The sequence below is a fragment of the Sceloporus undulatus genome, chromosome 1 (genome assembly GCF_019175285.1).
Source record: "Sceloporus undulatus isolate JIND9_A2432 ecotype Alabama chromosome 1, SceUnd_v1.1, whole genome shotgun sequence".
NCBI lineage: Eukaryota > Metazoa > Chordata > Lepidosauria > Squamata > Phrynosomatidae > Sceloporus > Sceloporus undulatus.
Window position 1 is genome coordinate 136,767,169 of NC_056522.1, and position 12,801 is coordinate 136,779,969.

The 12,801-nt window shown below is 40.9% G+C and overlaps 1 protein-coding gene across 1 annotated transcript; it reads left to right on the top strand.

The window, feature by feature from the left end:
• Positions 1-289: 289 nt before the first annotated feature.
• TMEM18 (transmembrane protein 18) lies at positions 290-9,453 on the top strand. Its single transcript, XM_042446869.1, has 5 exons — positions 290-464; positions 3,843-3,963; positions 4,861-4,915; positions 8,177-8,270; positions 8,700-9,453. The coding sequence occupies exons 1-5, from the start codon at positions 432-434 to the stop codon at positions 8,793-8,795; spliced, it is 399 nt and encodes a 132-aa protein (XP_042302803.1). The 5' UTR covers positions 290-431; the 3' UTR covers positions 8,796-9,453.
• Positions 9,454-12,801: the final 3,348 nt, after the last annotated feature.

Genomic DNA, 12,801 nt, shown 5'->3' on the forward strand with positions numbered 1-12,801 from the left:
AGTCTCGCGAGACTCACGAAGGAAAAAAAGCCTCAATGGCATCCTCTCCTTGCTCTTCGTTCTTATCCCGACATCTTCTCGCGAGAAGAGCAGAGAGCTAGCCTCCCCCTCCTCCTCCTGTGAACAGAACTCTAGCTTTGGTCCACTCTTTAAAATTTGGACTACATCTCCCATAATTCATGGCTATTGTTCAAGCCGACAGGGGCTCCTGGGAGTTGAAGTCCATAAATAAAATACCTAGAGGTAAACGAAAGTACCCAGTTAAACGAAACACTTCCGGATGCTTAATCGAATGTGCAGGGTGGAAACCAGTACATTATTAAAAGACACACATGTACCATAGAGATACGGCTAGAAAGGCTCTTTGACCCGCATATGGCGGCATTCCAAATGGAACCCGGAAGTGTGTATTTTCGGATGCAGGTGCTGCCATGGAGCCTCCAGGGGTCCTGAGAGTCCTGGCGGTAATTGGTTTGCATGCAAAATGGGGGGAGCCTCTTTCTCAGAATTGGGGGAACAAGGGAGGCAGGGGTGGATGGCTGTGCTTGGGAATGCATGCACCCAGTGGAGGAGAAATAGTGCATTTTCCCAGCTACAGAAGGAACCCTGCAGGCAGGGTTGCCAAATCCACAACTGGAGGGGGCTCCTGTGCTTTTAAGGGTGGTGTGGGAGAAGGGGAATTCCAGCAGGTCTTGCTTGACCCCCTTATTTGCATGACAAATAATACCTGCTGGCATTTCCCTTCTTCCACACCACCCTTAAAAGCACAGGAGCCTCCTCCAGTTTGAACCATGGCAATCCCACCTCCAGTGCACAGGTTCTGAGGGTGACCCTGTAAGGATGAGGAAAAGAGTCGTATATTTTTCTCACCCTCAAAGGCTATGCAGTGGAGGTAGGGTTGCCAAATCCACAACTGGAGGTGGCTCCTCTGCTATTAAGGGCGCTGAAAAAGAGGGACATCTGGTGCACAGGTTCTGAAGGTCACCCTGTAAGAATGAGGGAGAGAGTGGTATACTTTTATCACCCTCAAAAACTGCGCTGGATAAGGTTGCCAAATCCACAACTTAAGGGGGCTCCTGTGCTTTTAATGCTGGTGTGGAAGAGGGAAATTCCAGCAGGTGCTCCTTGTCATGCAACCAGGGGGCAAAGCAAGACCTAAAAATTTCCCCTCTTCCACCCCACCCTTAAAAGCACTGGAGCACCCTCCGGGTGTGGATGTGGCAACTCTACCTCCAAGTGCATTGTTTTTGAGGGTGAACAAAACTATGTCTCTCTTCCTAACGGGGTGACCAGATGTCCTCACCACAAAGAAGGACAAGGCACCGCAAAATGTGGGACCTTCAAAAAAAGTAGGACAAGACAAAATAATATCTAAAAAGTACTCATAGAACTATAAGTTCATGCTTCTGTTGTTGTTGTTGTTGTGTGCCTTCAAGTTGTTTCTGATTTATGGCGGCCCTGTTATGGGGTTTTCTAGGCAAGATTTCTTCAGAGGGGGGTTGCCATTGCCCTCTCTGAGACTGAAGGACATGATGACCCAATAAAAGCTAAAAACACTCTGTATAAATTTAAATCCATGCTTGTTAGTCTTGCTCCAAATGGAGGGCATTTTGGTTGAGATGGAGGACAGGTCCTGGAAAAGGAAAACGTCTGGTCACCCTTTACTATGAATACTTTTCCTGGTGTGGCTAATGGGTGCTTGCACGTAGCCCCGTTGTTTTGAGGGTGATGTGTGTGTCTGTGTTTAATGGGTTGCCATCTTTTTTAGTGGCAGGGCGCCTCTGCCTTTAAGCACTTCAAGATGCATAAATGACAAAAATAAATGACGAAGGAGGGTTTAAAATAATGACATATGCAGGGAGGAGAGGTGTGGTCGTTGAGTGTTGGACTGTTGGCTCTTGTTGCAACCTGTTGTCATTTCACCTTCTCCTTGCCCCATCTTTGCAGAACTGACATGTCGTGTAGCTATTCATAGATCAAGATATATGTACAGCCCATCCTATTGGATGTTTTATTCATGATTATTTATAACTTGATAAAAATGCATTTCTATACAAAAACCATATTTGTTCTCTTTTGGCATGGACTTGGAATGCAGCATAAGTTGGACTTTTGCAGCCACTTCAACTGTGTGACTCCAGATAAGATCACCCTTTACCAAATTAATTCCCTTGAATTCTCATATTCCCACGGCCTACTTACAGGCCAGTTAAAAGGAGCATAGGAGTTTATCAGACAAGGGAAATCGGAAGTATATTCCAATGGCAATCTGAACGCAATCATGGGGTTTCATGTTATTGCGCAATAGACTACCACATGCAATGGGAAGTCAGTTCGAATGCAATTCGAATTCACGTAAATTCGCTGAACTAGTGAATATACGTGAATGCATTCTGGCCCCACTTTCTTTTCATTTGAAATTAAGAGAAATTCCTCCCGTGTGATAAACTCTCCGGTCTCTTGTTCCAATTTATTTCAGCTAAGATATTTAAGGTTTTTCTGGACTTAGAATCATAGAGTTGGAAGAGACCCCCAAGGTCCATCCAGGGCCATGCAAAATGCCATGCAGGAATTCACAATCAAAGCATCCCCAACAGATGGCCACCAGCCTCTGTTTAAAGACCTCCAAGGAAGGAAACTCCACCACTCTCCAAGGGAGTGTGTTCCACTGTCGAACAGCCCTTCCTGTCAGGAAGTTCCTTCTAATCTTTAGGTGAAATCTCTTTTCCTGTAGCTTGCATCCATTGTTTTGGGTCCTATTCTCTGGAGTAGCAGAAAACAAGTTTGCTCCCTCCTCAATATGGCATCCCTTCAAATATTTAAACATGGCTATCTTATCACCTCTTAACCATCTCTTCTCCAGACTAAACATACCCAGCTCCCTAAGTCTTTTCTCATAAGACATGTTTCCCAGACCCTTCACCATTTTGGTTTCCCTACACTCCAGCTTCTCAACATCTCTCTTGAACTGCAACAACAACAATATTTATGTCAATCCTGCCTCTCCAATAAGATGGAGACCAGAACTGGGCACAGTATTCAAGGTCTGACTAAAGCAGAATAGAGCAGTATTAGCTGCCGCATCATACTGTTGACTCATGTCCAGCTTGTAGTCTCCAGAGCCCTTTCACATATACTCTTGTCAAGCCATTCTCTTAAGCGGGAAGACAGGAGAGGGAGGCCCGTTACACATGGGCCTTTAAGTACTGACTCAGTCCGTACTAGGGTTAAAAAGGGGCGTCACTTCCGGACGCCCCTAACCCTAGTACGGACTGAGTCTGTACAAAATGGTGGCGCCCCTTCCACATGGGGGCCGCCATGACGACGTCACGACCGCGCCGCCTCTATATGGGGCGTCGCGGACGTGACGTCGTCGCTCCATGCCAGGGCGCTTAGTGCACCCTTTCCACAGAGCAGGAAGGCGCTCTGTTTTGGAGCTCCTTCTTGGTTTGCGTCGCTGGGCGCAGCCTTTAGATGGCTGCGCCCAGCGACGCAAGGGAGAAAGGGGACAAGCGGCCCCTTTCTCCTCCTCCCCACCGCCGCGGGGTGTCCTTGGGGCTTGGAGCCCCAAGGACACCCCTTTCCAGGCTGTGGGGAAGCGGCCTTTTGCCACTTCCCCGCAGCCTGGAAAGTGGCAGATCGGGGCCTTGGAGGCTGCTGGTCTAGCAGCTGAGGCCCCAATACACCGGTGAAAGCAGCGCCTACAGGCCGCCTCAAAGTAATGTGCCGGAGAATTATGAAAAGGATATCTACATGTCAATCGGACATGGTTGATTCATCTGTATGTTACAGTATATAATGACAAAGCTAATATGTTCTGTTGCTGTTTTTCTTTTTAATAGGAAACGGACTGGTCTGAACCATGGATCTTAGGACTTGCAGTTTTCCACATAGCCTGCCTTTTTCTCACTTATTTTTCTTTCTGGCACTACCGCCTGCAAATAGGGCAGTTTCTTTCTCTCAGTGAGTATTAAATCAACTCTTTCTTACAACATCTTTGTTCTTTGTCAAGCATCGAGGCATATATCTCAGGCATATGATTATGACCATCCTCATTTTCTGCCCATCTGTATTACTATTCTAGAACTTTACTAATGCCCCATCAATGGGAGAAACTCTTTCAGGTTCAAAACAGCCCGCAGAAATAATCTTTGTTTGAGACTGCTTAAACTGCCCTGGCTCAATGCTAGGGAATTCTAGGAAATGTAGGTTTGTGAGACATTTATCCTTCACTGTCAGAGAGCTCTGGTGCCAGAATAAACCACAGTTCCCAGGATTCCCTAGAACTGAGCCACAGCACTGGATTATTTCTGCCTGTGTTTTGGACCTCAGTGGAGTTGTGATCATAGGATGCCCCTGCAACTGAAGGAAGGGAAGGAGCTTAAAATTATGCATGTATTAAAATATTCTTGTTGCACCATGTATCAAAATAACTTGGGGTCATGTGCAAGTAAAATCACTACAAACAAAACAAAGTGAAAATAATAAACAAACTAACAACATAGTCAATGCAGTTAACAAGTTAAAAACAGGTTTAAAAGACTAAAATCATTTCAAAACCATTTTGAGATTAATCAGTGAAACCCAAATACTATGTTTGTACTTGGTCCCAAAATGAAACCAATATTGGCACCAGTCAGGCCTCTTAAAGGCCACCATGAAAAGCTGGGTGTCAAGAACAGCACCGTAGAGGTTGCAATGGGGAGGGAAGAAACAAAGCACAGTCTCTACTTTGCCTTTGGGGTTATATTTAGAAGGACATGGGTTGATCTTATTGTGGTTTCAATACTGGATGCAATTCCATATTTAGTATTCTTTAACGAATTGAAAAATGCTCTTGTCTTGTCTTCCCTGTCATAGTGATTCTGGTGTTCTCTGCAGAATATCTAAATGAAATGGCTGCTGCAAATTGGAGGTAAGCACATGGAGATCTTGTTTATTGTATTTTTTAAAAAATTAAAACATTTATCTTGTCTTGTGTCTTGGGTTACAGATGGCTCACAATACAGTATATATTTAACAATACTGCATAGTTATTTAAAAACAAAAGGGATATAGGTCCATAAGAAACAAAATTAGGAAACAAAAACAAGTGTTAGGCAATACCTTTGTTAGAAGCAATTAAAATGTGAATTTTGGTTTATTTTACTAGCACTCTTCACCTGATTGAGGGGAGTGGGAGTGGATGCACCAGGGAAGTCTAAATTCAACTAGTTGGCACAGCCATGTCTTAGTTAAACCTGGGCCCAAGATGGAGACTGCAGACCGAATGAGAGACTAGTAAATGTGCAAGTATTAGCTTAGTGTTGTATAGTGGTTTGAGCATTGGTCTATGACTCTAGAGGCCAGGGTTTTAATCCCTGCTCTACCATGGAAACCCACAAGATGCAAATCACACTCTCTCACCCTTAGAGGATAGGAATGGCAGCCCCCTTCTGAAGAAACTTGCCAAGAAGGTTCGTCTTACGGTTGCCATAAGTCAGAAAGGACTTGAAGGCATAACAACAACATTGGCTTATAGCTGGTATGCCCCTATTTCTGTGAATCCTTTCTGTAAACACAATGCTAGCTGGAACTTAGATATCTGCTTCTTGCCTGGAAATATGTTACAGTCAGCCCTCCTCATCCATGGATTTTTTATCCACAGATTCAAGAATCCACGGTTTGAAAATATTTTAAATATATATAAATTCCAAAAGACTAACCCTGATTTGGCCATTTTATACAAGGGACACCATCCTACTGTGCCATTGCATTTAATGGAATTTGATATCCACAGATTTTAGTATCCACAGGAGATCCTGGAACTAAACCCCAGCCTACTGTATATTCATTTAAAGACCTTTAAGTCCATAGCAAAAAGTGTCCTTCTCTCTCCACTTGGCAATCCTAAAGTAAATATGTCACAGGGCTTTAGTGGCAAGATTTGTTCAGAGGTGGGTTGCCGTTGCCTTAAAGTGCTTAACTTTGGTTGGATTATGTCCCCTGTCTACCATCCTGTAAACTTTCCTGTTTGGAACAAGAGTCATCACCTTAATGCTACAAAAATATTTGCACCTACACTTTAAACAGAATTCACTTAAAAGAAATGGATTTGTGGCTTACAGAGAAAAGTTGAGAAAAGTTATGCTTCCTCCCCCGTCCTGTATTATTTTTTATGCCCAGTGCAGCATCTTGTATAATTGGACTTCTTGACAGAAGATGCCAGCACTGAACAGCAGGAGTGTTGTAAAGGTGATTCCAGGTGCACATTAATTCAGGAGTTCTTGCAATTTTCATGGCTGACTTGAGCCAAATGCTCTCAGGGGTGGCAAGGTGCATGAGTGGCAAGGAGTAGGTGTTAATTTATTCACTAGGGGAACACTGTTTTCCAAGTTTGGGTATTGAAAATTAAATGTTGGAGACCTAGCAGCACAGCTTTTCATAGAATAAACCAGCCGTGCCTCTGGAACTAATTACAGATGAGTCTTGCCTTTCAAAAGATCTTTATACCCGTCTGTTTCATTCAATACCCTCTTTTATGATACTGTCAAGTTGTGACATGAATGGGCATACAGTATATATATTTTTAAAAATAACCTCTAGAAAACAAAGGACCCCATGCACATCCCTGTGGAAATAATGGTAAGAAAAAAAGGAAGCGACCTAAAGGGAAATGGATTGAAGTTAAACTTTTCAGTGCAGGGATCTGCCTTTCATGAAGCCAAAACAAATATTGCCTTCATTTTGATACCCTTTTTTTTTCTGTGCACATCTGCTTCGTTCAAATCAATATACAGAACTTTCACAAATATATCAGTGAGTATGTGCAGCTATGGCAAACTAAACAGTGGGATGGGAATCATGTGATGGCCCCAGCATTTCTGCAGTTTCCACCCCCTTCCTAGCCCATCACCCCACAAATTTGTGCTGGGGGGAGGGAGGATGAATTACTGCTCCTAGAAACCTGCAGGACTGGTGATTCGTTTTTTTAAAAGGTTCAACCTTTTCAACTTTTTTAAAAAAACAAAAACAGAAATGTACTTCTAAATTTATTTATTTTCTTTTGGGGCCTTTGTCTGGTGCCCATGGGTTCAAAAGGTGGGGTGTTAGCTTATAGGCCCCAGGGTCTTGCTAGCCTTCCTCTAGAGTTCTGTTCGGGGTTTTTGTGTGTGTTGTGTATTTTCAAGTCTTTTCTAATTTATGGTGACCCTAAAATTAACCTATCACAGGGCTGTCTTGGCAAGATTTGTTTGGAGGGATTTTGCCTCTGAGGCTGAGAGTATCTGATATGCCCATGGTCACCCATTGGGTTTCCATGGCCAAGCAGGGATTTGAATCCTGGCCTCCAGAGTCATACTCCAGCATTCAAACCACTACACCATGCTGGATCTTTAGAGTTCTGCCAACCTATTAAACTTACATACTTTTCTGTATAAAGGCCATATACCTTAGGATGAAGTAACTGTACAAGCTGGGGTTGACATGTCAGCATAGAATATCCAATGAAGGAAAGAATGCCACTGTATACATGGGTGTCAATGGAAAGTTGTTGGTCCCTTAACCTTCCAGTAACAAGGAACCAACCTAAAAGTTCTACAAATCTTTTCATCCTGTCTACCTGCTTTAACTGCAGGGATCTCAAACCAAGAGATCAAGCAGCCTTCCATGAGAAAGGTCTCTGGTTGTAACAATAGGCTGATCTCAGATATTTCAAGATGAAAGCAAAGGAAAATATTTACCGTAGTGACTTGTTCTCATTTCTGTTTTACAAATTATTCTCATTTATAGACATTGTGCCTCCTTATATTATATAACAATATTAAAAATCTGTTTCACAAGAGCTAGCAAATTGGTTTTTATAATTAGCACAACCACTAAATGTGTTGGGTTTTTGCTCTTACAAAGTTAGCGAATTAGAAATACTTTGCCATTTTTCGACCATCTTTGATTGGAAATTTCTAAGTATTAGAGTAAAATATATTGTAATATTTAAGAATGTGTAATAAATTAGAATAGAATAGATTGAAAGAAAATATCTGCATCACATACATTTCGCCTGTAGGGTTGCATAAGTTTTACTGACAGAACAATCGTAGACATGTACCATCTGAACTAAGCACCATTGACAGCAGATGGCTTGCCAAGGTAAGTATGTATAATATTGCAGCCAAACTTTTCTCCCCTTCTTTTATAGATTATTCTCAAAACACCAGTACTTTGATTCAAGAGGAATGTTTATTTCCTTAGTGTTCTCAGCACCATTATTGCTGAATGCTATCATCATTGTGGTAAGTGTTAATCCTTTGCCTTACAAATGCGATTTTAAGAAAAGTACTAATAGGATCTCCAACAACTTGTTGCAGTGTCAAGTGTTCCTGCAGTGGATGTTCAATCCACCCAGCCATATCATTTCAAGGATACTCCATTACCTGGTACCATCATTTTTTTTGTCTGCCCCCCATCAATCAATACTCAGTGATCACCAAGCATACTTAGTCTTCCTTGGGATCTTTTATCTTCCCTTCATCCAACCATCTTGCTAAAGATTGTTTGCATTTGTGTAAACCTTGCATTTCTGTTATACCTGCTAGTACTTTCCATTTCTTCATGGATAGCACTGTTTGGGCTACATAAACATAGGCACTTTGAGGATGAGTTCACAATCAAGCAAAGGAAGATATTTTACTTGTGAATAATGTTGTTTGTTTGCTTTTCAGATTGCTTGGGTTTATAAAACAGTGAATGTCATGACAGAACTAAAGACTATACAACAGAAAAGAAAAGCAAGAAGAGAAAATAAGAAAAGTCAATGAACATTTTTTAAAAATTTGTAATTGTGTTTGCTATTTTGTTCTTCTTAACAATGTGATGCTGAAAGGCTGGAATATTTAAGCTCATTTCTTAACACTATTGTGCTATCTTACATATTTTTCTTTACTTTTCTTTCAAATGAAACTGTTCACTCTTGTTTTGAATATGTGTCTAAATAAAAATGCCCCTGAAGCGGACCACCATTTAAACTAGTATGTTTGAGCCAGTAGTAAACCATTTTATTTGATGAATTCTGTTTTGTACTGTACATGACTTGAATGTATTTCTATAGACTAATTAAGGTATTCTTCTTTCATCCAAGGTAATGATGGATTTTGTGCAGAAAAGCTGCCAAAATGCTAATCACATACCAAAGATTTTTTTTTTTATGATTTCATCCATTCCACGTCCTACCATTGAAAACCATGAAAGACATTGGTGCTTGTGGCAAAAAACATGATTGTCATTCAGTTGGGCATCTATATAACAGTTTGTTCTATAGCACAGAAGAAACTATAATCTTAAACCTAGTTGTTCAGATGTAAATTGCAGATTTGTTGATCTAATTGGTCTAAGCCACTGTTGTGTGTTACTGGACAGTCTACTGCATTTGTAAATTTTGTAACTGTAAAATTTTACAATTAAAATTTTTTTTCTTTAGATGCTCAGGCTGTTCCTTCTTTAACTTAGTTTACCAGATAGTTGTCAATAAATTAAGGCTGCAAACATGTACAGTTCATCTGAGAGTAAGCCTCACTATATTGTGCAATTTACTAGGAAGTAAATCTCACTGAATTCCTTGGGACAAAAGTGTGAAACAGATGAGCCTAATGAAGCGGCTTTGGGACACTTTGGAGGCATGTTGATTAAATGACACACACCTCCAAAGTGGCCTGAAGATGCACCAGAGCAAAAAGGAGCCAGGATAGTCTGACTCCTGGTGGCACTCCTTTGGAGTGGGCCATGCGAACAGTGGAGTTCTGACCCACTTCTGACTGGAGCAGACTTGGACAGCTCTTTTATGCTTGTCTGTTCCAGGCCTTACTTATGTATTGGAAAGCATAGGATTGCTCTGCATCAGGTTTAGGATTGTAACATTGCAATGTTCGTAGAAAAAATGAGTATTTGTGGAGAAACATACTCATATTTGTGGGGAGGATCCTAAAACAGCTTGCAAATATAAGTTCATGTGTTCCTGTCTTCAAGCCTACAGTCTAGAAGGCATGACACATAAGGAAATGTGACTTGGAGGGAAGAGGGGCAAAAGTGTGCACAAACACTACCGGTAGTTCTTGTAAGACCTTTGTAACTACCCTGTTTCCCCCGAAAATAAGACTTACCCATAAAATAAGCTGTAGCAGGATTTCTAAGCATTTGTGCAATATAAGCCATACCCTGAAAATAAGACATAGCCTGGCGTGGAATGGAAGGGAGCAGGAAGGGAGCGGAAAGATTGGGGCCAATGGTTCTAAAGGAAATGGAGTCACAAGAAATTCAGGATGGAATTTCGGGTTTGGAGAGTTATGACAATGTTCCAGAAGAAGTCCTGAAAATAAGCCATAGTGTGTCTTCTTGATGAAAAATAAATATAAGACTGTCTTATTTTTGGGGAAACACGGTATCAGCTAGAATGAAATATAGTGCAAGCAGAAGAGATGCCAAAAGTTGCCAGCTTCTTAGTTGAAACCATGATATTGGTCCACTTCTTCCATCCCTTCTGGCCAAATGTCATGGCTGATGCAAGTTTTGATATGGCTAACCTGCATGTATGGGTAAACTAAAGGTTTACTTTAGGAAGAGGGATGGAAATACTGCAGCGTTTTTTAAATTAAAGATGTGAAACATCCTTGCTGTTTTCATAAGGGTGCGGTGGCAGGTTTTTTTAGTATTGTCTTCAGAAACAGCTTCAAAGCCATGGAAGAGGACAAAACATTTCTGATGTATAATCTAATTCTAATGAATTTAGACGACAAATACAAGACATTGTTAACAACACCTTCTGGGAATAATATAGAAGGTGGTCTTTATTTGCTAAAGAGAGTCTTGTGAGAAGATTCTCAAGACCAATTCATGATATGCAACTGAAGAAATTAGTTTCAATTTCTGACATATTTTGCCAATATACTTTGTGGTAAAGTTAATATGAGAATGGAAATGTTCCATTCTTATACCCAGAATGCCCCATTTTTGAGCATCTTGCAATAGCAGGATCAAGTACACAAGAGACTATTTTAAAATTGATAGAAAAACAGCAGGTTCAATTTCTGTGTCACAGACAAATGCTTTCCTTTTTAAGCAAGAAATTTAATAAGGCAATTATTTCCATTCTTTTAAAAAGAATGCTAGCCTCCCTTTAAAAGGTTTAATATCAAGGTATGTTATTACATTTATAATAAGACTAGATTGATAAAGTGGTAAAATGATTAATGAAGTGGCAAGGTAAGCCTGCTTTTGAGACTCAGGTATTGACAAACCTAGATTAATTGCATCATAAATGTGGAAGCAAATACCTGGTTTGTTGTTGAAATAAGTTGCATGGGGCGGGTGGGATCAAGTTAAGTGCAACCTAAGCATACTTTCGCCTGACAGGTATGGAGAAAAAAATCTTCTATTGCTGTAATGTACCAGAAGAAGAGATAAATATATGCTGTCTGAATATTTTATATAAGTTTTGAACACAGTCATTTGCATTTAGGATTGTTAATGAAGGGCTTTTGGAGACTCCTGTTGACAGAACTGAAGTAGACTAGACAGTTATGAAAAAACTAGCCAAAATCCTAAAGTATAAAGATATACAGATGAACACTAAAGTTAGAACCATTCAAGACATTGTATTCTCCATTTCCATGTACGGATGAGAGAGCTGGACAGTGAAGAAAGCAGAGAGGGAGAAAATTAATTCATTTGAGATGTGGTGCTGGAGAAGAGTGCTGAGGATACCATGGACAGGCAAAAATACAAATGGGTCTTTGGACACATCAAACCTGAACTCTCCCTGGAAGCCAAGATGACTAAATTGTCATAGTTTAGGCACATCAAGAGAAGGCATGACTCATTAGAAAAGACAATGATGCTGAGGAATGCAGTGGGCAATTGAAAGAGAGAAAGACTGCTTGCCAGATGGATAGACTCAATCAGGGAGACCATGGGCCTGAGTCTACAGGACCTGAGCAGAGAGGTAGAGGATAGGGGGGTTGGGGAAATGTCTCATTCACAGGGTCGTAATGAGTTGAGAGAGACTCAAAAACAGCTAACAACAACAAAAACTAGAGGTTTTTGATACGCACAACAGAAAATCCAAAGAGCACATCTTCAGCTCAAATTCTGACACTAGGACAAGAGCCTTATCTGGTACAGCAGACTCTGTACTAAACATTATGATCTCCATAATGAAAATGGACCTATCATAGGCTGCATCTGCATTGCAGCAATAATCCAGGTTGACACCACTTCAACTGCCACAGCTCAGTGCTATGGAATTCTGGGAACTTTAGTTTTGTGAGACATTTATCTGCCTCTGTCGGAGAACTCTGATGCCACAACACACTACAAAACCCAGAAATCCATAGCACTGAGTCAGGGCAGTTAAAGTGGTATCAGCATCATTGTCTTTTCTAATGAGACAATTTTCTAATGGTAGGTTATGAAGAAACCTTATAATAAACCTTTTTTTCTTGTCATTTCATATCCTATAAAGCATTGACATTTTAAGTTATCCTCAGGGTTTCCTTCCCAAAGCCAGTTTGGGTTCAACAAGGGTACTATCTTTCTCTCCTCTAATTCAAGCAACCAGCTAAGCTACCAGTGCCAAAGTTAAACGGTGGCTGATATACGCCTTCTCTTGGGCTGGGCATTCATTTATTTATTTTAACATTTATATACCACCTCTATATCACTAAATCTTACTCTGGATGACTTACTCCCGTGCTCCTCAGGCTATCCGATGTGGGTGACTGACATCATCATCATCATCATCATCATCATCATCATCATCATCATCATCATCAT